At 38.7% G+C, this 25,933-nt stretch overlaps 1 protein-coding gene across 1 annotated transcript; it reads right to left on the reverse strand.

Annotated features, from left to right (window-relative positions):
- Positions 1-10,232: 10,232 nt before the first annotated feature.
- Positions 10,233-25,692, reverse strand: KATNBL1 (katanin regulatory subunit B1 like 1). Its single transcript, XM_075754128.1, has 10 exons — positions 25,565-25,692; positions 17,918-18,045; positions 16,430-16,470; positions 15,769-16,048; positions 14,256-14,374; positions 14,030-14,080; positions 13,856-13,945; positions 13,199-13,288; positions 12,694-12,787; positions 10,233-11,174 (listed from the first exon to the last, which is right to left on the reverse strand). The coding sequence occupies exons 2-10, from the start codon at positions 18,029-18,031 to the stop codon at positions 11,142-11,144; spliced, it is 912 nt and encodes a 303-aa protein (XP_075610243.1). The 5' UTR covers positions 18,032-18,045; positions 25,565-25,692; the 3' UTR covers positions 10,233-11,141.
- Between the last annotated feature and the right edge of the window lie 241 nt (positions 25,693-25,933).

Below are 25,933 nucleotides of genomic sequence, written 5' to 3' on the forward strand. Positions count from 1 at the left end.
GTAGAAACTTTTTTTTTTTTTAAACACACACATTCTGGCTGTTCTTGAGAAGCTAAGAACTGTAATTCTCCCTGGCTTTAAGTTCCTCCATATGTACCTTTCTTGTACAAGACTGGCATTTGATTGTATATATAACCTTACACGTGTACAGCTGATACCTGAGGGAGTTTACCAGCTGCTGCTGCTTTGAAATTCAAACACTTAGAAGAGTAACTGCTGATAGTTTTTTCCTCGTCTTGTTTCACTGTATTAGCCTATGATTCTTCTGTAACTTTTCAAGCTATTATTAAAATTAGCAAGTTTTCTTCTTCTACCCTTAAATTTTTGCCTTGTTTATCTGAATGAAATAATTTGGAGGTGCATAACACCTCGATTACACTGTAAGAAAGCTAGATATGAATCCTATTTTTATGTTTAATGTGCATTCCTATTTGTGTGGGCTTTTATGCTGAATCAGACTGTGCTAGTAAAGACTTGCTGTGATGAGCCTGAATTAGTACATCACAGAGAACTGCTGAAATGAACCACTGTGGTGAATTGCACACATTATCCATCATTAATCAATGGCAAACAAGCTAATTTTCTGTGCGTTGTTACATTGCTATTCAATGTGTTAAACAGCTTAATTATAGCAACATGATTAGCAGCTTTGCAATAAGTAGTAGTATTTCCTGTTTGACTCAAGTATATCTATGTCAACCTTAGACTAGAGGTAAATGAGTCCTATGGGAGTACAGTGATTCTTTCGGTGTTGTATTCATACTTTATTTTTTTTACTTTAATAGTTCAGCCTGAAACAAGATTTGTCATTTCTCAGATCAGCACTGTGGGGTTAAATTAAATAATTTTTGGATTCATAATACAAGCTTTATCATATAAAAATCTTTCCATTTGTAACAAGAAGTCTTGTACTTGCTACATAAATTCATTGCTTTGGAAGCCTATGGTTTTTTTCCTTTTTTTTATTTACGTAAGAATTGGTCATTTTTGTATGTCTAATATAACAGTTCGCTAAGTTTTTGGAAAAAATAGTGGCATAAGTCAGCTAGAGGGGGAGAATAAGCATTTGAAGCTACCTCCTTTCATTATTTGTAAATGTATTTGACAGCAGGCTCCTCTGGGAAGCTCCATATAATGCCTGGTGAAATCCAGGGCCCACTGGAAGCAGTAGCTTTGCCACAAGTAGCAGGAGTCCTGAATTTCATTTTGTATTTTGCTTTTAGAACTCTTATTTTAGGCAAGTAAAACAGTGATCCACAGAAAAATTACTGCAGGATTTAATTTATAAGCTTTTACTGTTTCCTGCAAGCCTAAAGAATTCAGCAAAGCATCTTAAAAGTGGTGTTCAATCCAGGTGACAGAGACTCTAGCATCTAGTTTAGAATTACTTTCTGCAAGTGTAAAGATGCACTATTAGATATTGACATGTCAGAATAAGAAGTATTGGAAAGGGCATACATAATCAAGTAACTGCCAGGGCTACTTTGTATTCATGCAAGAATTGGGGGACAGAGGAGAAACAAAGCATGTGAACTTGTAACAAAAAGATACAATCAACAAAGTGAAGGCCCAGGTACTACCAGTTTAGGAAAGAAGAAAAAAACCCAACAGAACAAACCACACAAACTAAATAAAACCCACCAACCTGTTCATGTCCAAAACTGATAATCATACATGATAGCCCTTTCTCCATAAAACAGCATGATGCTCAATGAAAAAGCAACTGGACCTTTTAATGGCTGCAGCGTGGGTATCAGGACTAGAAGCATTCTTCAGCAAGGCCACGGAGAGCTCGAGCTCAGGTGGACCACCAGCAAGTCCCACGGCAGGCTTTTACACAGCTCATTATCTGGCCGGACAGTCTGTGTCCCCAGACAAAACGTGGGGAGATTAATAAGTCTGAGCTTGTGCATTTAAAATGAGAAGATTCTCCTGGCATACAGAGTGGCACCTTGACCTAGAAGAGGCACAAGCAGGAAAGAAAACCAGGTACTTTTATAACTGAATCATGGACACAACTTTAGATATTAGTTTGGAACATCTAAGGGAAGTTCTGCTAGGAAGGAACATTACAGAGAGTTCAGCAAAAGGCTCTTCTACTTTCTCAGCAGAGGTGATGCTGTGTCTGAAGCTCCCACAGAGCAGCAGACCAGGGAGCAGGGTGCTGCAGTCACTCTGCACGCGCCACAACTCTGCATGACTGACTGCTGGTGGTGCCATGAGGAGAAAAAGCAATATTTATGAAACAGTAGCTGTGGTTGAGGCTGGGTTCAAATACTCCCTAAAGCAGTAGTTACTGGTAATATCTCACTGCTCTATGGGGGAGCAAAAGGTAGGGCTTGCTGGAGCCATCCGACTCAAAATTAGTTCTTCCTCTCACCCAAGTCTCTCATTGTTGAGATGGCAAAATTACACTGCTGCAAAGGCACCACAAGTGATACTTTCATCAAAAAGCACAATGCTCCTAAACACCTGGGAAGATACTATTTCAGACCATTAAAATCAGTTCAAGTTCTGAATACATTTCCTAGCCAAAAACCAACTTCAAATAAAGTGCCTGAAAAATCTGACAGTTACGCTTAACACCAGGAAACACGTGGGCAGCAGTATCGTGGAGATATACCTCCGAGCTAACAGAGAGTACCTGCTCTGCAAGGTATGAGAAACAGCATAAGATTAATGACAATCAGATACAACAAGAGAACTGCAGAGCAATCCATTTTGCCAGAAAAAAGTGTTAACAAGGACACCAAGAACTGTGGATAAACAGATTTCTTGATACAGAAGCCTATTACGATCAGGGTTTAGATTTGGTGAGTTTATGGAGGAAAAGAGGTCTTGCAGTTCCTTTCACTTAAGCAAAATTCTTGGTATGAGAACTGTTTCATCCAAACCAAAGAGAGGCACCAGAGGCTAAATTTTTTTTTCCAGAGCTCAGAGAACTGTTAATGAGGAAGCACGTATCAGAAGTATGCACACCAGAGACTGCATACAGAAATGCTGAAAAACGCCCCGCTGGTCCCCAAGGTAGAGGCTGATGTTAGCAAGCTGCCAGTTGTGAGGACAGCTCCAAGGGCGTTCTCCTATTTACAGCCCCTCAGAGTAAGGTAGCTGAGGTCATGTACCAAATATTCAGACAATCTAGAAAGTAAACTGCTAAAAGACAATGCACTAATCCTAAAAATCTGTAACAGAGACTCTTCATTCAGAGAGGCGTTCTTATGTACCCTTTTTAGTGGAAAAAAAACAGGTGGCAACATTTGTTGTCATTTCACCACAGCACTACTTTATGCTGGAGACAAGCAAATTCTAGTTTTTTGGCTTAGGTGGGGGGTTTGGGTTTTTTTGGTGTGGGTTTTGTGGGTTGGGGTGGGGGGGGCTTTTTTTTTTTTTTAGATTTAGTATTTTAGCAAGTCTCAAGCTGGGAAGCAACTAGTACTGTTTTTTGGCTCAAAAGTTACAAGATGGAAAGAACGCCTTTGCAGGTGTTAAGAGACATGCCACCAACAGAAGCATAAATGGCACCCAAGTGCACAAGGCAGCGTAAACGTGCTCCTTCTGCACAGCAGTGAGTGCACACGTGCTTGCACAGCATTGTGTGAACAAGGCTGGTAAACATGTCCTCACTCTGCCCAACTCCCTGATCGTTTTCTGTGGGGTCAGAAAAGCACCCTAAAAGGCATAAGCTTGCAAAAATGAGAATTCAAGGAGACACCAACAAATTTAAAGAACTGTACTCAGAAGGGGAGGCCAGATCAGTGAAGACTAAAAAAACCCCAAACCCAACAAACTACCCACCTCTAAAGCAGCACAATTTCTCCCCAACTAGTCACCAGCCTGCCATTTCTAAATGTTTAGAACTGTGGGCACTTTTCATTTTTATTATTACTTGGTAGAATATTTATATTTAAAAACCATTTATATACACACACACCAGCTTCATCTTAAACCTGGCAACTGAAGTAGCCACGACATTAATGTGCATCATTCTGCTTCTCTAGTGTTAATGTAAGGGATAAACAAAGTGGTGGCATCCACACTTGCCACGTGTTATTCATCAGAGGTATAAGCCTGTAAGTTTTCACATTTCAGTGACACTAAGCTAGTAATTGTTTGTAGAGAGAAGCCGGAAGACATGAGCTACAAGATACCACTTGGGAAACCAGGTGTGCCAAATACGAAGGCGGTTTATTCTCACTTGGCTGAGAAGGTTGATGTGAAGCTGGGAACTCAGCCAAGCAGATGTGCTCCAACACGTCAGAGGGGTGGAAAAGCAGCAACTGGGAAGAAACATGACTGCTCTGCAAGCACAGTCTCCAACCTTCGTTTGCAAAGTGCCTCGCTGTTGTAGAATTAGGCACACAGGACTGGATGGAAAGGCTTCCTGCATCAAACCTGAACCTCCAATTATCACAGGCAGCCGTTGCAGGCAGTGGGAATTTTTGTACTGTATCTAAAACAAATACTCCTCCTCCAGTATTTTAATTCTATACAACTCCCTACACCAACAGACAACCAGAGGCAGACATCACCCACAGTCCTGATGACAGTTTGCCTGTATTCAAGCCCTCAACCCCTTTAATGATTGCCGATGCCACCACTCAGAGCAGTAAATATTTTCAGAGGGACTCCTAGCATGACTCCATCATCCAAATAGGAGAGGGAATTCACAAGATTTTGAGATCTCCTCTCTCTCCAGCAGAAAGCACCCTAACTGTAGCATCTTAAAAAAAAAAAAGGCATATTCAGATTTTTACTTGAAAAGTACCAGAAGGTTCATCCTGAGAAAATTTATTGCAGAAGACAGTTAATCTGGTGGGCAGGTTCAATTCACAACCAGCCACACAGCTTATTCTTATGCTAATGTTGACTCTTGGCACAGATCATCACTCCTTTTGGCTGATTAAAAAAGGTCAAGCTTTTAGACTTAACAGAACACAAGGTGGAGAACATGCCAGTTTTTCTTTAGTTTTGCTTTGCTTTACTACTTCAGTAATAATAGCCAGAACCTTACAATGTTGAAAATAAAGTTTTACCACTACTTGTACAATGATGGTCAATCGTATTTTTAGGATTTTATTTACTTTTTTCTGCAGCTGGAACATGGGGTGGCACAGTCATCCAGAAATGAACCAATGCAGCAAGGTTTTTTTTCCTTTTCAGTCAGAAACTTAATGTTACTTTAACCAAACACACATAAATATCTACACTTTTTAGATTCAAGACAAGGTATATTAGCAGACACAGAAAGAAGAGATTACTGCTCTCCAAACCCAGCACACAACAAATAGTTCCTTTCTGCATTCATTGTAGCAGTGTCATCAGCACGGAAATAGCTTTTTTAGTTTCTTACAGCCAAGAGCTGTTAAGACTTCAACTCCCCAATAATCCATCACTCTACTTTTATCTAGACTAAGTAGATAATAGCACAGCTGATTCACATGTGATAAGACAGCTTGACACTAATGAAATATGCATTCTCCTAACAGCTGACTGTATTTGTGCAACTTCTTCATTTAGAATCAAATGTGCCACAGGCTTCTTGGATGTGGCAATCCTCCTCTGAAATGGTGTCTCTAAAAATGATTTAGCTCTTGCAGAAAACAAGTTTGTCTCATGCAGAAGAGAGGTTTAATGAAAGCCCACTGTCACAAAACACAAAAAGACCGGCTGTTTTTCTGAAGCTGGAATACTTACTGTCTTTCAACACATGGAATATCTGAAACAAGAGTGAAAGTGGCAACTGCACGATCCAAACATAAATCAGACTTTTTGAAAGTGAAGCTCAGTAGATTAAATACAACTTGAAAAAGAACCGTCAACCTAAATTATAAGAGCTATATGAAACTGTCTGCAGGTCACTTTAAAGTATGATGCTAGGGTATGTATGCATTCCAACACTTACACCCACAAGAGCAGGCAGTCTTGGAATGTAACAACTTGATATGTAGATTTTGTTTAGTTGTTTCACAATACACATAGTGCTTACCTAAAAAAATAATAATCAAGAAATACTTGCAATCTCAGCAAAATCCAGTAGTTCTGTTTCTTTCAACTCTATGCATCTAGAAAAGAGCCTCCTGCCCAAATTCACAGAACACTATTATTCACAGATGCATATTAAAGCAAGTCAGAAGCATATTTGTAAAAGCATTTTTATCATGTGTGTTTTAGCAGCTATCACTTCCCAAAGGGAATTCAAATGGCTTTAAGCACTGAAATTAAGAAATAAGGACAAAAAAAAAAAAAAGGTGGAAGACATGAACAGAGCATCCTTGTATTTTCTTAGAGCAAAGTGCAGATGTTTGAGACCTCAATAGTTAGTTGTTCATCTACACTGTAGTGTTCCAAGTAACACCTGACTGAATTGAAGCAGTGATCTGTATGAATGGGAAACAACTATACCAAAAACAATACCACATCCAACCTGAAAGTAGCAGATCTCACTTTACAGCAATATGATCAGCAGCTACAATCTACATAAATACTACACAACTCTAGTCAGTATGGAAGCAAAAATATTCTAGGTCTGCAACAGTTGAAGTCTGTGTGATTATGTCTATTCCATCTCATCAAGGGACAGGGCTACACCACCTGTCTCCTATATGGCAGCTTAGTATCAGAGTCCAGTTTAGTACTCAATGAAAAAAAAAAATACTGCAGCTATGGTTAGAGTGAAAACACTTTATTTTTCAACCAAGTTCAAACTGAAACTTGCAGCCATGAGTGCCCACTTCAATTAATTTTCACAATTGCTTCAAAATTAATAGTGTTAAATAGCTAGCCCTGTGTTTTATATAGAATTTTCATCCTCCCCTCTCCACTTCTAACAACAGATACTCACAGTATATTTAAACTAGAAGAGGAAGAAATAACATCATTAAGTGCTGAAGAATGAATGTGGTGGCAGGAGGGGAAGAAAGTAAATACTTGCATTTAGTCTCATTCTAAAACTGCAAACAAGCCACATGGAATATAAATAAATTGTTTATCAAAGTCTAATATAAGCACCAACATCACAAGCATGCTCAATCTATTATTTCAGTGAAGCTTTATCTGTAGCCTACAATGATTACTGCATATAGGAAGGTAGACTGAAGACAAAATTATACTACGCTGTCTGGCTTTTACCAAGGCTATTAATAAACTGCTTCATTTTTTTTCCTCCTCTAATGCAGCATCAATCCAATATAAAGTTCCTCACACAAGAACAAACTGCTTTCATAAACTAAAGAATTTGCATTGTACAAAAGTTGGAATAACTTCACACCAGTAGCATGATTTGCATGGTTTTGTATTCTGCAATAGTTGACTATGAACCACTTCGTTTCCCTTTGTACCAGAAAACTGGGCACAAAACGTAGCTGCAAATCTCCACACTCAGTCTTCTGTAAAACTGAAAGTTTTGGCAAGATGAACTGGCAAATGCAACTACTTGCTAGTTTCACAATGTAAGCTTTGCACGAGATAATTTCAACTTTCTACACACAAAAATGTCCACCCTTTCAAGAAAGAAAACCCCCACCAACAAACCAACACACCACAAATCAGCACTGTAGCACTTGTCTTCAAAACTTTTATCTCTTCAATGCAAAATGCATAAGGACCTGTAACTCCAAACCTGCCTACTTCAGATACCAGAACATGAAAATAGAACCTGCCTTAACAGACACATGGTATAATGCAGTGGGCTGATGTCACTCAGCATAGGACACGAGTATTTTTTTTGTCCTTTATTCTCCCATCCCTCCTGCACCTCAAGTGTTAAAACCACAGCCTCTGATGACAATAAGGCAGCCTACAGAAAGGGAAAGATAATTTTAATTATACCTCGCTGCAGATAAGCTCTTGGAGGGCTGATGCTAATTTTTTAAATATCAGTAACAATTTGTAAGCACTATCAATTAGCCTGGAACTGCAGTACCTATGCAATACAAGGATGTTCCACTACAGAGTACTCTTTACCAGGAAAGAGGTGGGACTCCTTCAAAACAGAACTATACGTAACCATTACCACACGCTAGCTTCTTTGCACCCAGCTGATGAATGGGGTAGCTTTTTCCATCTCCACTGTTCAAGCAAGCTATCAGCAATACCTAAACTTTGATTCTTACATAAAGAGAATATTGGGGCAGGGAGTTCAGCTCTGCAGAACAAGGCGGTTTGCCAGAAGGCTTCTTTAATTTCAGTTTAGGGGGTTGGCAAGTCCTAGTTCATGCTTCAAATAAAAACCCTTTCAGCAAAACACCCTCAGATACTCTCAGCAAACACTGAGGCAGAAGACATACTGTTTTTCAAAGACATTAATTTCATATCAAGTGGTATAACATGAAGAACAGCTTGGCAGAGGTATCCTTCATCCTCAAGTACATACATGTTTCTGCATCGCAAGAGCACACAGGATAAAGGATTAATTCTGCCTGGATCTTTTGACAAATCCTAGAAACAGCATTTTCAGAAAGAATCACATGAAGATTAGTATTTCTGCACATGACTGTTCATAAGCTTAATTAAAATTCACTGAGATAACTACATGGATTTCATGGAGTTACACAGTTATTAAGACATTTTACTCATGTCACCTTTGAGCAGGTAATATACATATACATTCTATCACAGAAAACAGATTTTTAGCCATTTGAGCACTAAAGAGCATACAACAAGCTAAGCCTGAATGTCAGCATGACTAGTTTAAATGAGTTAAGATCATGACAGAAAAATAATTATATAATGGAGGGACCAGAATCCTGTTCTTACAGTCTAGTAGCTGCCTGAAAATCGTAAAAAAAGTCATTTAAAATAAGGCACAGGTACTAATGACTTAATGTTTAATACTGTATTATTGATGCTGTCAAAATACAACTGTTGGCAGTTAAAAGTAACGCATTATTTTATTAGATTTCTCAGTAACAATCCTCACGTCAATCTTACCTTGCCACTAGAACAAAAGCACCATCCACAGTTACGATTTGGTAGATCCATGGCCACATGCAGAATTCATTATAAGCCCATGTATTTACATCTACAGTCAAGCTGGATTTTTGAATACTAGAGTATTTCACTTTAATCAGTTACAATTATTACTTCTTGCATTATCAGAAATAAATGGCCATAAGTTACTTCATTTTGTCTATTAAAAAAAATATGAGAAAAGATCTGAGTTTCCATCGCCTTTACAGTACTCTCCTTCAGGAATAAATCTAAGGATTTCAGCAACTGCTACCCAAATTACAAAGCCAGTCTCTATGTCACTTTTATATTTAAGTGCTCAACAGAACAATAAAGTTATAAAAGAACATTCCTTAAAATTTTTAACTGACAGTAAGAACATTTGAAAAGTAGTAAGTTCCATCTTGAACTTTTTTGAGTGTGAAATACCTCCAATGGTACATAACAATTCTAGCAAAAAGAATTTGGCTATGTGCCTATCTCGAGATTGTCCCACAGAGTTCTCAGGTTTGGGATGTCCCAGAAACTCTTCCCTGTAGCTGACTGTCCTGGGAAGCACAAAACCTTTGGTGGTTTAAAGAGTATTCAAATAACCAAAAGCACCAAGTTCTGATGACAGATTTCTAGATAGCCTTCAGAAGTCAGCAATAATGATATGTAAATTAAATACAAAATGAAGCAACAGGAGGCCTAAAGCTGTTGACCACTACAAGAGTTTAAAATTCATTTATTTCATCTGTAAAGCAAAACCCACTTGGGGCTACCAAAAGACTTTTCTCCTGCACAACAATAAAAGTGCATATGCTTAATGCTAGGTATAAAACCAACCCTTGTAAGTACTTAGGTTTTTTTTAAGGAAGTAGACTATTTGGTGATACATGCTGTGCATGTATATTTATGTTTTAAATGAACAGCTGGCACTTCATAAATTTTAATTGGAAAAGCATGCTTCCTAATCACAAAATAAAAAAAGGCAATAGCAAACCTAAAATCAAAACTCCCTCAGAGCTGCTAAGCTATAGCTTTTAAATTAAGCAAGTACAGGATAGCAATATGACAGTAAAAGAGTTTATAGTTGTATTTTCAATGCTATTGTTGGTATGAATTTGCCATCATTAGTCAGGCTAGAACTTGATTGATGTTGCAAAAGCTCTTTGTTGGCTTCTTCAAGGAGGTAGTATAAAAAGGGTGCGAGTTGAATGACATGGCCTCATCTGGCTGTAAACATTTCAAACAATAGACATAAATATCTATGATAAAAAGCACTGTGGAAGAGGTTATTCTAGAAATTGGTTTTATGAACTTGAAAAGAAAAAACAGTAGATACATTTAATATATTTACTTATTTGCATATAGTTTAAATGATACAGAACGAGATTACTGTGTTAGAAATCCACATACAATATAAAAACATTTGTTAGACATAAATTCACCATTCTGCTGACATTTGCAATAACTGTTTATCCAAGCTTAACTTCGGGTACTTATATTTTTCATACATGAATTTTTGTATATGTGCAATGTTTCGTTAACTACACAATGTGAAACCCTGATTTTCGTAGTTTTTCATCACAATCTGAATATAATAGCTATTTGCATCTTAACACATTGGCTTTTTGAAACACTAGTAATTAAGGCATCTTTGCTGTATAGTTTCTCAATAGTGCAAACAAAAACTGTCTTTAATAATTTGATTAAAACATAGAAGAAATTGAATATTGCAAAGTTTTTTTTTTAGTTTAATTGGAAGATAGTTGTGCATTTTGGAGTTCTTTTGTGAAAGAAACATTAGAAAGCTCTTAATGCTGATTGCTTTTGTTGGTTCCTTATAACCGGTTCTGCTGTCTTGTCTTCATGACAATATAATTCATCTTCTTTTATGCGATGTTGGTAGTAAAATACAGTAGCATTTAAATGAATACCTAGTAACTGAGTGAATCCCAAATGCAGCAAAGGCATACAGTTTTCATAGTGCACTTTCACCTCACTGAAGTAAAAGTTGCTCCTACTAGACATTTTTCCACTTCAATGTGAAGTAGATTGTTAGGATTGTTAGTGGTTTCATTAAACAGCTTGACAGTTCAGTTCTCTTCTGCCAGTATTTCTCAAAAGGCTTTCAGAAACAGTACATATTTCAGGGATACTTTAGGGGATTGTTTCACCACATAAACACGCATAGTTTCCCAATCATGTCAGTGTAGCTGTAATAAATAAGCATTTACATCCTAGAAGGAAAAAAAAAAAAAGGAGGAAGTGTTTGTCACATTACTTACAGTTGTAACATCGACTGTGTGTCTGAGGCAGGGTAACCAATCAGGACCATAATACAAGCATAATTACAGTTAGTCCAAATTTCAGAACAAGTTATCATCAATTTCAAGATTACTTTCAATTAATGCTTTCAATGGCATTTCTTTATGCACTAAAAAGCCTGCAAAAACAGCAGGATTAATTTCCAAAGCCATCAATTTAGTCTGTTTTTCCTCCGCTCCCTGCACACACAGGAAAGCAAATCATCATCATGAGATCATGTATCTGAGACACGTTTATCAAGAGTGATATCCCTTCACTGCATGCCTCCAACATTCTTGTACTACTACTTTTGCTCCTGACTTGTTCAGGTGGCCTTGGTGAAAATGTATCCTGATATACATTAAGTAGGCAAACCAACAGAAAGGGAACCTGAATCCTAGAGAAACAAACTGACACTGGCTGTAACTGCTATGTTGATCTACCAGAAGGACTAGGCAGTCTACATTACACGCTCCCATTGCTCTACCAGTTGGGAGTTAGAACTCAGTTGTCCTGCACCCCTGCTGACTGAAACTCTGCAAAAGTTTGTAATTATCTTGTAGAGACATCAAAGTTGAAGTCAGAGGTGCACAGCAGCCCCAGAAGAACAAGAAAAAATTTGTTTGATACAAAGTGACAAATTCTGTACCCACAGAATTAGATTCCACAAAGCTGCTTCAGATATAAGTAAAGCATGCAATCTCCAAGTTCTTTTCAAGTTCACTCAAATCCTGCACATAAAGCGTCTGCTTTAAGCCTTTTCTCACTGTCTACTTTCATCAGATTCCACCATGCGGAGAGGTTTCTTACTCAGTGTGACTCTTGGTGACAACCTCAGGAAGCCATGTTTAGAGAGTATCATGAGCAGCAAATCATGCATTTATCAGGCACCCTCATTATATTACTGACACCACAACGTACCAAGAAAGGCAAACAGGCATTCACTTCAGATGGAGACACTCTTCTGCTCTCCACAAACTCATTTTCTAAGTATTAGGTCAGCTTTAGAATTTAGTATGTTGTCACTTGCCCCAGTCACCTGATGTGCAAATACTAACAACATTGCTGGGCTAAGATTCTCCATGCTGCATTACACTTACAAGAATCAGTACAGCAGATTTCAGAGAAAACATCTCTCCTTTCAGTCTACCTACTAATCTGGGCCCTTTTTTACATCAGTTTTAAGGCTCATTACTATTAGCTATTTTATTACTAAGGAGATGCTTTCTCTGTAAAGAAAAAAGGATAAAAAATTCAAACCACACTACTGTTAGCATAGAGAATACACTCCAGACTTCTTTAAAAATTGTGCAATATACTGGAGTATTAGGGGAAAAGAAAGTAAAGGTGTTTCTATCCATCAGTAGTTTAGTGTACTTAACATCAAATGAGAGGAATACTGCCAAGTGATACAGCTATGTTCATTACTAAACACAACTGGAACTGGATTACCTTAGCTATATTACCAGTATATCCTGGAACCAGAGTAAGATGATTCTCCTGTTCCCACAATCCACTTAATTGTTGTTTTAAAATATTAATATTTCTGAAAAAGAATGAACAACACTTTATAACATATATACTACATTTCAGTAGACTTTTTGACTGAAATATTAATACTGCATGTAGACTTAGTCTATATGATAGATATTTGCACAATATCAGAAAAATTTTGATCCAACTTTTACAGCATTTGTATAATCCATGATATGACAATATTCTACATGTATTAAAACTCCAGTAAAAAAACCCCAAAACATGACAATCCTTAAAGTACATTTCCAAACACCACCTGTCTTAATGGAAGAACTTCTTTTAAGTACTTTTAAGCTTTTACTTTCACATCATATTTTTTTCTCTTTTACATAAGGTGTGCTCCTACTGATCAAAGTTAAAACAGATTGAGATGGAATAAGCTACAGAAACACATTTAAATATTTCCCAATACTGTACTCACCCATCCTCTGCCTTTTCTGTATGTGCAGATAGTTCTGACCACCATCTTTTAATGACAGCCTGAAGCCAGTTTAAACCAACTATCACATATCTGTAACAACATATTTTACACATTATGCTTTTTCCCCCCCACTTCCAATATCTACAGGTCAGCTAAAGCATCAAGACAAATTGGTAAGCAACTTAGAAAGCAAAAAGTTTTCTATTCTGGATGAAAAAAAAATCTAGACAAATTGGCAAGTTAAAATACACGCCTGTGTTTTCAATTTCAAAGTGGTAAACTGAAGCTCTCATTGAAAAAGCAGAAATTTGTGTATTTTGCCTCAAAACTTTGCCTTGATTTCATCTTATAAAGCATACTAAAACCTTGGTGCTATTCTGGTTCACTGTTTAGGATAAAAAAAAATATCTGCATAAGGGCAAAGCCAGCACCTCTTGGTCCTTAACCTTGTAGAAAAAGAGGTTTTGCACCACTGGTTTGTTAAAGGAGAAAGGTTCACAGGAAAGCTCCCCTTCAGGTAGGTCTTCCCCAAGAAAGGCAAGGTTGGGAGAAGGAGCAGAGGGAACACAAGTCAGAGGACTAAACACCATTAATTTCTAGGGCACCACATAGCCAGGAAGTAGTAGTGTTTTGGAAACATCCAAAACTGATACTTACTCTTCATATTTGCTTTTAAGAAGTGATTTCACTAAAGGCAAAAGATCTACACAGCAGCCAACTGAAACATATGGTTTTTCTTCCTGTAAACTTAAAAAACAAGATGTTTCAGAAGTGCTTGAACTTCAGCGTGGTTATAGCAGATTCTTATCCCCCACTTCTTTTTGTCTGTACCTGTTTGTAAGCACAGGAAGGCAGTCTACTACTACTCCAAGATCCTGTATCCTAGAAACATTAAGAATAAAATCAGAAATGTTACTAGTAGAGTATAGGTTGAAGTATATGCTTCCACTAGGATTTAAAGAATAAAAGTTACATTATTTAAGGAACCCCTAAAAAATACTGCAGTATGTTTAGAATTGCTACCACTTTAAGAATATAAGAGAGACACTTGGTTTACCTCACTAAGTAGGCTACCAGTTCACTTATACTTCTCCTTCTCCAAAAAGTTAAAGCTACATTCAGCCTCAGATTCCTGCTGAAAAGTACTTGAGCCATAGTTTCATGGTCCTGAGAAACCTGTATATTTTTGAAAATGTAAAAGAAGTTTACTACAAGTTAAATAGCCAGCAACAACACAATAAGCAGCTCTAATATAGTAATTTAGTATATGAAGATATCCTTTCATTTTAGAAATTTAGCTAACAACATCCTTAAAACCACAAATTTCCCTTAGAAGGGAGTACAAATAGATTGACTACCCAAAAGTTACAAGAATAAGGTTTGTAGACACCTTAAGAGAGGTATCTAATAATTAGAGCATTCATGAACATCAAGCTATACTTATCAACTTTGAGAACTTTTTACTTAGATGATTATTAATTTTGAGAACTTAAACAATTTAGACTAGTAATTACATGTATTATTCTGAACTTTGACAGAAAAGGTTGATTGCTGAAAAAACTTGTTCTCAGAATGAAGTTCAGGTATTTTATTAAAATCTTGGATTGGAATGAACACTGCAGAGCCACCCACATCTCTCAAACCAGTTACAGTCATCTGTAGCCAGTGATGTAGTGTTTAGTTTCTCAGAGGATGAATCTTCCCCAGTCTTCATTTCTTTACCCTTCTTTCCACAAGCTCATTATTCTAGCTATTCTGCTGCTCCTTCCTTGAAACCATGAAATTCAACGGAGTGCGAGAGTGCCACAGACTCATACCTCCAGCCCACTGGACTCTCAGGGCTCTCTCTTCACGGCAGCCCACACTTACAGTGCCATGAATAGACAGCATGGTGACAGTCTTCAATCTTATCTTCCCTGCCATGCCTCACTTTAAACACCCGCAAGCCTCAATGGGTAACAAACATCTATGGTGACAGAAATGGAAATCTGAACATTAAGGGACTTAAATGGCCTTTGCTGTCACAAAATCCATTTCATTTAAATATCTGACTTCTTTGCCAGTTTCAGAAACCCTGCAAGCATTTCCTGGGTTTCATCCAGCAATCTTAACAAGAAATAGTCTTACACAAACGCTTAAGTTAGTTTCATACACACTGATACTGTTACTGAAAACGGTCCTATCCTACCTCACCAGCTTATTCCCATCCACACACTAAAACTTTCACACTTCAGTAAGCACACGTGTGGCCACACATCATGCCAGATCACAAAACCTAACCAGGTCAAAACAATGTTTTCCTTTGGCACCTGTACAATTTTAACCCAGATGAGCCTGGCAGATCTGAGCTTCTGTGCTAATACAAAGATGGGGAAAATTGGCAGGGCTACTGATGTTGGCAACTGTATCACTGTAAACTGACAGATAAAGTGTAAATCACAAGAACCAAGTCAATCTATATGTTAAGAAAATTAATCTCTTTGAAAACTTTCTAAACAGCTAACCACATAAAGAAAGTACCAGAAATACTTTTTTTTTTTTAAACTAAAGTTTCTTTAAACTCTACTTACCTCTGAAAAAAATCCACTATATTTGGATGAGGGGCCTTCTGTTTGAGATGAGCCAGAGTCACTAGAATTCAGCAAGTGTGTACGACTGTCATGCAGTTTTGCTGGCAGATTCCCTGCACAAGCCAGTTCATTTTCTTTATTTGCCATGTCACAGCCCCTAGATTTAGGGAACTGTTTCTTTCTGTAACAAGGCTTTGGAGTATAACAATGAACTTTTCTTTTACAATATACTACTTTGAAAAGAGAGAGGGGACTGTTCACCGTTTTTCCAACTGTTATTCTGCAATAATAAAGCAGTATTTTAGTGAAGGTTGCTCTAAACCTAAAGTAATACTTTGTGTTATTAAGTTAAACTATATCATTATGAATTCAGCAGTCAACCTGGCACGTTACTCAAAACATTTTATCCCCAAGATAGCCCTTTCTGACATTTGGGTTATCAGAAGTAAGAGCTACCACCAATATTTTTCTCTTGCTTTCATTAACGCAGACATTCATTATTATGGAATAACATGGACACAAGAACCAAGTATTGTCAGTAAAATTAAGACTTATCTTCCATTTGTGTCTGCTTAAGTGGTGTAATTAAATTTAAAGTGCTTCTTCCTCCCTGCCTCCCTCTCACTTGAAACTCAGACTCTACACAGCACAACCCTCCTACCTGTTTGTGTATGAAGCCAGCTGTTTTGGAGATTTCTTACCCTGGGAGAAAGGGAATAGAGAATAAAAAAAACCCCTTTATTACTAAAAAGGCTCAAACACTCCCACAGTTTGTCAAAAAGAAGTCACATTTACCATGGCCTAAGTTTACAACACATTCCCTCCCTTCCACCCACTCTTCCTATTCTGCAAGTAAAGCACAGTTACATTAACCTTCCTATAATCTTCAAGTATTTCACAGTGACCTATAGATGGACGAGCTCTGCCACAGCTGTCCTCGGAGCACTATGGTCAGCCATAGGCTCAGGGTATCTTTGGCAAGAGACAGGATTGTGACATCAGAGACAGATTCTTTAGTTACTAGCAAACTAAAACCTGTGACTAATAGAAAAAACCTGGTGGAATCTGATGGCAAAAATGAATTACTTGTCTTACACATACATTTAAAGGCCCATAATACAGCAAATGCTAGTATTGGGAAGGATGACACAACACCACACAAAAAATAGTCAAGAGTACTGTAGACAACACCAGTTTGATTATCCTGAATTCACTCATATGAAAAAGACTGGCACCCTGACACCAATTAGGCTATATAGAACAGTGATATCCCAGAGGAATCACAAAATTCATTCAAGTTTGTGCCACACAGATTAGTAAAACTTTTGAAAATTAAGCAACACAATTTGAAGATGAATTTCTAAAGACTTTTTTTATACAGTAGTCTTCGAAGTTTTAAAGCTTTTTAAATAATTTACTAATGAAAAAAGTAAAAAGCACTAAGATGCTCAAGTTAGAAATATGTATTTTCATATGAATATGTACTATACTCATATACGGCAGACATTTCAACTTGAAAATTTATACTACTGTTAACATTTACATTGTGCACATCAGCAAAACAATGCTATGGGTTTTTTGTTACATTGAGTCATAAAATCATGTGGGTTTTAATACATAATATCAATAAACAGACATAAAGGATATTGGCATCTTCACAGCCGTTTGAAGTGATCTTACAGTAAGTTTACCTCTCTAGCACTTCCTCTGTACTCCACTGCCTTACTCTTCAGCCAGTAACACAGGTAACAGGTTATGAGAAAATGTTTCTGACTAGTAAGAATCCAGTGAAAGTACACGTTACTACTAGACAATGTGGTAGATCAAGCTGTATGATAAAAAGATGACAGACCCATTTCAATGCAGGTATTTCACCTACCCCACTTCTCACTTGTGCTATGTAGCTCTCTTGGCAAGACAGAACTTTTTGATGATAGAATTCCTCTACTGAAACAGGTCTTGGCTAGACTGCAGAGAAGTAGGCGTGAGTAAAACTGTATCAGTACCTACTGCTCACGTGGACAGCAAGATGCACCTATCTGTAGTCATTGCCCGTGCCTATTATAATGCATAGTTTTAATAATATAATTGCTGTTCAAGCTAAAGTCCTTCAGTTTTATCAGAGGACATAAAAACACAAACAACTTACCTCCTTCATGATCTTTTTAGTGGAAGAAGAGATTCTTTTCCTGGGGAGATCAATGGGACAACCTTCAATATGCAATACTTTCTGTTTTCTAACATTGTGGGCTTCAGATGCCATAATCTCTCAAATCCCTGTTTTCAAGGGAAAGATATTTAGTTATAGTTTCTAAAACAAAGTCAGTTAAAACAGTTCAACTATTTGCAAGATGTTCCATCATATAAATAATCCAAGACCTCATCCTTTAGCAAACGTTAGCTGGAGGCCTTATAATTAGTAACGTGCTGATGAGCACTTCAAAATTGCCATTTAGTTTTCTAAATTAAAAAAAAGGAACACAACCAAACCCCCTCAAAGAAACAGAGGCAGAGATTATGTTTTCAGACCACCTAGAGTACACTTGCACTGAGGGTTGCCATATAGACAAGAATAAGGTAATTTCTGAGACTTTCTTCCACATCTCACACCATGAATTTCATCTTCCACATATAGAGAAATAATTGGTCCCACCAAGTGAGGAAAGGTAGCTAAATAAAAATAATGCCTGTTTTTCAGGAAGAAGGCAAACTTCATCAAAATAGCAAAGGTAAAGAAATGAAAGATCTCCCCTTAATTTATTGGCAAATACACCCTCCATCCATTTGTCTCAGCATATAACTTTGGCTGGTTTTTATATTAAAAAAATTCTTTATTCCACAGTTAACCAGTAAGAGAATGGCTTAAGTACTTTGCCCTGAAGTATGCAAATATTTCCACAAGAATCAAAACCAAGATTGAGACACTTGTACACATGGTTTTGCATTTTGTGTGATTCAGAAAATCCATTGCTTGAGACTGGATTCACAAACTACATCATCATGGAGCACTATTCTTAAATGTTTTCGCAAGACATCCTACCTTACTTTAAAAAATCAACTATTTGCTCCAATTTTGTTTTTTCCCTTAAATGGCAAAACTCTGATCCCAACATGAGTGCCCCAATCTCTCCCCTCCACCTTTAATACCAAGTCCTGCCCCTTTTTCTCTATGTAGGAGATTTATCCCACATTAAGAACTTCAGTATTTAAAACACTAAGACCCTGAGCACTGAAAGAGCCAGATGGAAAACAGCTTATTAGCCACAGAAGATCTTTCAATGCAGTAGCTAAAGGCCAAACAGGTGGCAGGCTCAAAACAAGGTAGAAGGTGTATTCTTCACATAATGCATATCAAATTCCATATTGTAAGATACAGTGAAAGCAAAAAAAAGTCTTCAAATGCTTCAGTTTTCTTTAGAACAGGATCAGTACTGAAGAATCTTATTTGAGATCTCTCTCGAAAAAAAGGAAGATTTACTGACAGAAACCCTTACCCTGCAAGATGGGAACATGGAGCCCTCAGACCAAAGACTTCAGCAAGCATTGCAAACAGCAGCATCATTTAGGGCAAGACCTTTAACAGTTGGTGGCCCATACTTGTCCAGATACAAGGCTGCCTTAAGACTGGTTCATTAACTTGACTCTTTCCCTGCATACTATGGGATGGTGACAGAATAGTTGTCACCCTGTAAGCTCTCCAAGCTTCCAAGGCTTCCAGCCACCAGGCTTATAAATAAATAATAAAAAAAGTATTTTTTCCCCGAAGTTTAGAAGAAATCGCAAGAACAACAAACAAGTTTTCCTCTGCTTATCAGAGTGGATGAAACCACTATTTGCACTCAAAGCAGGCTGTACATTAAAGTTTTGAACTTGGAGCACAACACAAAGGCAAACAACTGAACTTGAAGAAAAGCCTAAGCCAACAAACCTAAAATCCAAACAAATCCAGCCTTATACTCAGGCTAATGATGAAGGCAGAAAGCTAGGAGGACTTGGAAAAGCCTTGAATCTTTTGCATCTCCCATTTGAGAATGTTGCTGAGGGGAAAACAAACTCCAAAAGAATAGGGAAGGCAACCTGCAACCACCAGAGCTAAACCCCACAGAATCATCCTGTCTGATGCTAAAAAAAAAAAATCCATAATCTCTGTTCCTGAAGAATCACTTTTGAGACTACTCCCATGCAGAAGTGACCTCTCCTTACTTGCTTGTTTAATAAATGATCTCTAACTACCCTCCTCTTTCATGCTAAGCAGGAAGTGAGAACCTGATCTCCAATACATCAGACTGCACTGCTAAACTAGAATGCTTTTTACTTAACGGAAGTGTAAAACATCAGAAGACTAGAAAGAAATGTCTTACCAAGGAAACTCAATTAGCATATCAGTTTTTTAATACTGGGCTCTAAAGAGCCTAAGATAACATCTCAAAATACCTGAACTGGAGAGAGATTATCCTGGAGGGAAAGAAGTTCCCTACAAAAAGCTGAACATGTCCAAGAGAAAAATGAAGAGAATTACACACTTTGACAAATTTGATATAAGAGTATAATGCCCTCTAACCTCCCAGCTGAACCAGAAAGAGACAACAAACTATCAATTATTTCTTTAAAGACTGTGAACGGAAACCCAAAAGGCCAACAGGTGATCAGATACAGAGAAACATCTGATGAAGTGAAGTAAAATCCTTACATCTGTTCACTGTCCTACGGTTTAGAGAGGTTTCCATAGTTTAACCTGTTTTGTGAGGGTCTCTGATGATGCAGAAGCAGCAGTGAACATATAAGCAGTAATAACTGTGGTGTTAACCAAGGTGCAGAACCTCTCCCTTAAAGCTGACAAAGCAAAAAAAAAAATCACACGTGGAAAATACAGTCAAAAATACAGTCAGTATTTAAAGATAGCCTCAAGGAAAATCCAGACTGACATATCTGTTGTGCAAATTGGTAAACAATGCAATCAAGAATAGAATTAGTGGACACAAATAACATATTGGGAAAGATTCAACCCAACTGTTTGAATGCAAGTCCTGCCCTGCAAAATGAATTGTGTTCTTTGAGAGTATGAAGTAGTATAACACAAATAAAGGACAGCTAAATAGCAGGGTCTACATGAGATTCCAAAAAGTTTCCAGAAGCCCCTCACTTAAATCTCCTATGGAAACTAAGCAACCAAGTGATAAGAGTGAAAGTTTTTGCATGCAGGCAGAAATAGCAAAGAAACAGTGATAAACTGTCTAAGCAGTTCCCACACTGAAGAAGGCCACCATGGGAATCCCACAGAAAATCAGCACTGGTTTATGCTGTTTGATATATTCCTAAGTTACCTCATAAAGGAGATGAGTAGTTAAATGACAAAGACTGTTGACAATACGAAGTTATACCAGAGACTGAAGATGAGGGCTAATTGAAGAACTAGAGAAGGACAGTGATCTACAATAAGCAGAAGCAATGATTATAGATTAATGCAGAGCAAAGCCTGTGTGTCTGCAGGCATGAGGAAATCTTGGTTTCCCATACAGAATCACAGGCTTGAAGCTACTAATTGCCACCCACAAGAAGATCTGGATATATGACAGTTTAGATCATTTGGATTGCTCAATGCTCCATATGGATCAAGAAATAGTTAGAAAAACAAACGGAACATTGTTGTGACAGTGACTAGAACTAATTTGTGCCTGTACTTCAAATACTGAGTGCAGGTTTAGTTCTCTTCCCTTCAAAAAGAAGAAATCTAGGAATGAAGGGGCAAAAGACACTAGCTGAAGGCAGACTCAAAACTAACGAAAGGGGGTTGCTCTTTGTACAAATTATAATTAAGCTGAACTTGCCACAGGATGTTGTTGACCCAAATGCTGACATAGGTTCCAGGGTAGACTGTACAAATTCATAAAAAAAGAATACACTGAAAGCAATTAAATTCAGAAACACAATCCAGGTAGTACAGACACATAGCAGAACACAAGCAGAAGAATCTGGTACATCCAAACCTAATACAGTAACAATAAACTTAGTCCGCATCTCAAGAAGCCTGCTTCCAAAGGCTTAGTAATACATGATAAGATGCTAGCTGGCCAACAATTAAAGAGACAAATGCTAGAGGATGAAAGGCACTTTACAGGGCTCTCTACAACTTTCATTCCCTATCTGCTATCAGATAGCATCTAGAGATCGCTAATAATACACTACCACCCACTGTTATTTTGGGATATATACACAGAGTATTTTTAAACTGGCATTAGATACCAATTTATATGAGATCACACAACTTACACCTTAACTTCTTGAATTTTTGCATATTCCCTTGTGATAAGTACAGCTAGTTGTATTTGTTCAGAACAATCTGTTATACCATTTCATTAAGGCCAACGCAACTTCTTTACTTTACAAAATGTTAAAGATAACCTAAGGATAGAATGCAAGTCTCTTCAGCTCTACCGTAGCCCTTCATCATACAAGCCTAAACTGTTTTACGACTGTAACAAAGTAGACTGCAAAGCTGAATAAAGATGCACAATTTCATTAAGATTAAGGCTCACATTCTACCAATTTCCCGTGTCCCATGGGTGACTTCTCGTAGCAGATGCCAACCCTCCTTCCTCCCCCTTTTACTCACCTCAATTTTCAGAAAACAAAAGGACTAGAGCAACAGCAGCCAGACATCCTGACAAGTCAGCTCATTTGTCCCCAGAGTCAATTGACATTACCTGTACAGAGTTTTCTTGATGGCTCTACTGCTATTTTCTAGCTCTGATCTCTCCCGGATGCAATACAACTCCAGGTCATACCAGAATCAAGCAATGAAAGTGCTAAAAGGCTTTCAAGCACGTTTCTATCGAAGGCAAGTATTAACAAACACTGCCACTCCCTCCCATCATCCTATGTTCTGGGCATGGCCCCCAGAAAGGGACAAACTTTTCTTTGCATGTTATGTAACCTACACATGTATTAACATAATATTAATTTCTTACAGAACAGACTTGATTACTTTGCATGATAGCAAAGCAAATGTAAAATAACTAGATTCTTAAGTCACCAGTAAATACTGTTTAAAACATTCTTCCTGTCCTACTCTTTGCACAAATTCTTAACAGCTACTTTTTCCTGCAGCATTCCACGTATATATCCATCACTGGTGTTATTGTGATTCTCCCCAACTACATATTAAATCAAGTGCAAGTTCAAGGATGACAATATTAGACTCAGTGAAAGAGTTAATTAATTGTTATTCCCCAAAGAGGGGAGTTCATGCTCTGAAAGCATTCAAAATAGGTATACATCAGGGAACCAGCAATGGTCAACTAATTTCACTAACTATTAACAGATTTAAAATGCTCATGAGAAACTTCCAAGAATGGTTATTCCAAATTGACTTCCAAAGGATAACTTGTCTACAAAAATAAGTTAGCACTATCTTATGATGTAAAAGCGATCCTGTATGCTTGGCATAATTTCCTTTCATTTTAACTCTGACAAATGTTACAGAATCCATCTGTCTCAGTTTTAGACAGCTTCCACATCTTTTGAATATGAAACATTTTTTTTTAAAACTCCCTTTTTAGTAATTTATGCCCTGACAGTTCACCAGGTGTTAAATACTGAATTCTCTTACAAAAAAAAAGTGGATTGAAAAAAAAGTGGATTGAAAATTCTCTTACAAAAAAAGTGGATGAATCCAGGTGTGAGTTAGGTCTCACTGTGGAGCTAGCCTATGAGTTTAACGGCTGAACTGTATTCACATTCTGAAAAAAAAGTCAAATAAGTACCCAGTTTTTTGCATCTGGAGGTCCATTTACAGATACGTTAAACTATCATAAAGTAATATTACTTGTGAGCATTTTAGTCCTTTCTAAAGTCTTCCTTCACTAATGAAAAGATGCTTTTACCCATTGATTTTAACTTATGAACGCTCCAGGAATAATAAGGTTGGAAAAGTTCTATTATTAAAATTATCTGGGAGTTGTTACATAGGAAATAAAATTCCAATAAACTGAAGCTCTCACATTAATATTTTAAACAAGCTTTAGGAAACTACTCATAAAATTAAATACAGTAAATTTTTTTCTATTCATTGCTCAACCCAAAGAGCTTCAAAAACCTGCAAGAAGAATTTTAAATTCAAACCCAGAGAAAGACATATTGGAAAATCCCTCAAGCTCCAAACTTAGCGGAGGCATGGGTACCCACCTCATCCCCACCTGGCTGAACACAGTCTGTGACTACATTTCACATAGCTTGGGATCACATGACTTTTTATGGTACCCTTATGTTACACTTCTATTACTGAATGCAGTCCGTTTATAGTATTTAAAAAGCCTTCTTCATTCATACTCAAGCTCCTTACCCTGGGACCAACATACAAAACTGTTACAAAACCCCCACTTATTTAAATTATTCCAATGGAAATATATTGAAAAGAGGTTTCAAAACTGGGTGAGAGTGAGCATATACATACTACTACAATAATTCATATGTATACTCACATATATGATTTTTTCAATACCTTAGAAATAATATTAACATACTTTATATGTAAGATATTATAATGAAGTTCTGAGTTACAAAGTTTAGGAACACAAACCAATGGTAACTTGCATTCAGTGAAATAATGTTACAGACATTTTAATCAAAATTATATGCACTGATACTAAATAATTAAAGTGACAGCTTTTGACTAGAGCTATTTGTTCTTTCCAATCAGCAAGGCCAAAGACACACTAACCTGCCTTCTGTTATGCTTTAATTGTAATAAACATGGGTAGCTACCCTTATTTTTTTCCTTCCCTCATTACAGCCAGAGAACAGAAGGAACAAAAAAACATGACAGGGGAATAAGCAAAATTTATGTTCCAAGAAGAGATGGAAGAAAGCTGGTTTTAAGCAAACTGACTTAACCTTGCTTCAAAGCACAGCATGTTACAAAAACAGCAACAAAAAGTTTCTAAACCCACCTTCCAATCTCTCTAACAGATCTCACTATCCAGAACTTCTTTATTTTAGATCTAAATTCAACAACATGCCAAACTACTCCGGCACAACAGTGGAGGAAAAAAAAAAGAAATCTTAAGGCCTTTTAACAAAGTAATTAATACAGGATCTCATCTTCAAGCATCTGAAGATTCCCCCCCCCCGGAATCTGTCACACCCAAGGAATAAAATCCATCAGCAGGCCTCACACCCTGCCTATTATCCTCCCTTTCGGTAGCACTAAACCCTTTCCTACTCTCCTTGCACTTACACACCATTGCACACACTTGCTTTGAGTTGTGGCCGGTATCACCATTTTAGAACAAGACAAAACTGCCAGAGCTCGCTCGCTGGAGACCGCCAGTACTGAAGACAGCCGTGCCGCAGGCCGGCCGGCGGGCCTGGGGGTGTCCCCGCGGTACCGGGCGGTGCAGGCAGGGGTGCCGGGCGAGAGAGGCTTGGCGGGGGCCGCCGGGGAGCGGGAAGGAGGCAGCCTCGCTCCCTCACCGCCGGCGGCGGCAGCCCGCCCGCGGCCCCCGCCCCCCCAGCACCCGGCCCCGGCACATACGCCGGGCGGGGCGCCCCGGAGCCGCACCTGGCCCCGGCAAGGCAGAGCGCGGCCCGGACGGCGCCGCCCGCCCAGCTCCCCAGAGCCGACGGCAAGGTGGAAGGCCTCGCCGAAGATCCGTCCCGTCCCCGGTTTCTCAGCGGCCGAGGACGCGCGCCGGACCAAGAGGGCCCCCGCGGCCACTAGGGACCTCGCCCACCGCCAGCCCGGATCACCAGCTGCTCGGCCGCGGCCCAGGGAGCCCTCACCCTCCCCCTCACTCACCCGCTGCTCATGGTACCGGGCCGGGCCACGGCGAGGGCGGAGGAGGAGCCACAGAGACCCACCGCCGGGGCTAGGCGCCCCGAGCTTGCGCCATTCAAACGGCGCCGCGCTGCATGCTGGGCCACGCCACGCCCCACCGGCCGCGCCGCGTGGTGCGGGCACAGGGCGCCTTCTGGCGGCCGCGCCGCGGGCACCTCCGAGGGGCCAAGGGCCAACCCGCTGCGGCGGCGGCGGCGGCGGCGGCTGCTGCTGCTGCTTCAGCTCGGCTCAGCTCAGCTCACGCCCCGCCCGCCCTGCCCGCCTCCTGCCTCCTGCGGCGGGGCTGCTTGATAAGCCTCTTAGGGCCGCTGCCTTCGTCTTTAGCGAGGT

Source organism: Balearica regulorum, chromosome 5 (genome assembly GCF_011004875.1).
Source record: "Balearica regulorum gibbericeps isolate bBalReg1 chromosome 5, bBalReg1.pri, whole genome shotgun sequence".
In the NCBI taxonomy this organism is placed as follows: domain Eukaryota; kingdom Metazoa; phylum Chordata; class Aves; order Gruiformes; family Gruidae; genus Balearica; species Balearica regulorum.

Bases quoted from the DNA above. Each gene is read 5' to 3' on its own strand.
- KATNBL1 (XM_075754128.1), bottom strand. From the start codon at position 18,031: ATGGCATCTGAAGCCCACAATGTTAGAAAACAGAAAGTATTGCATATT. The intron at 16,049-16,429 runs GTAGGAGGGTTG...TTATTATTGCAG, and splicing joins CTGGCTTCATACACAAACAG to AATAACAGTTGGAAAAACGG. The intron at 14,081-14,255 runs GTAAACCAAGTG...TAATGTTTCTAG, and splicing joins CTGGTAGCCTACTTAGTGAG to GATACAGGATCTTGGAGTAG.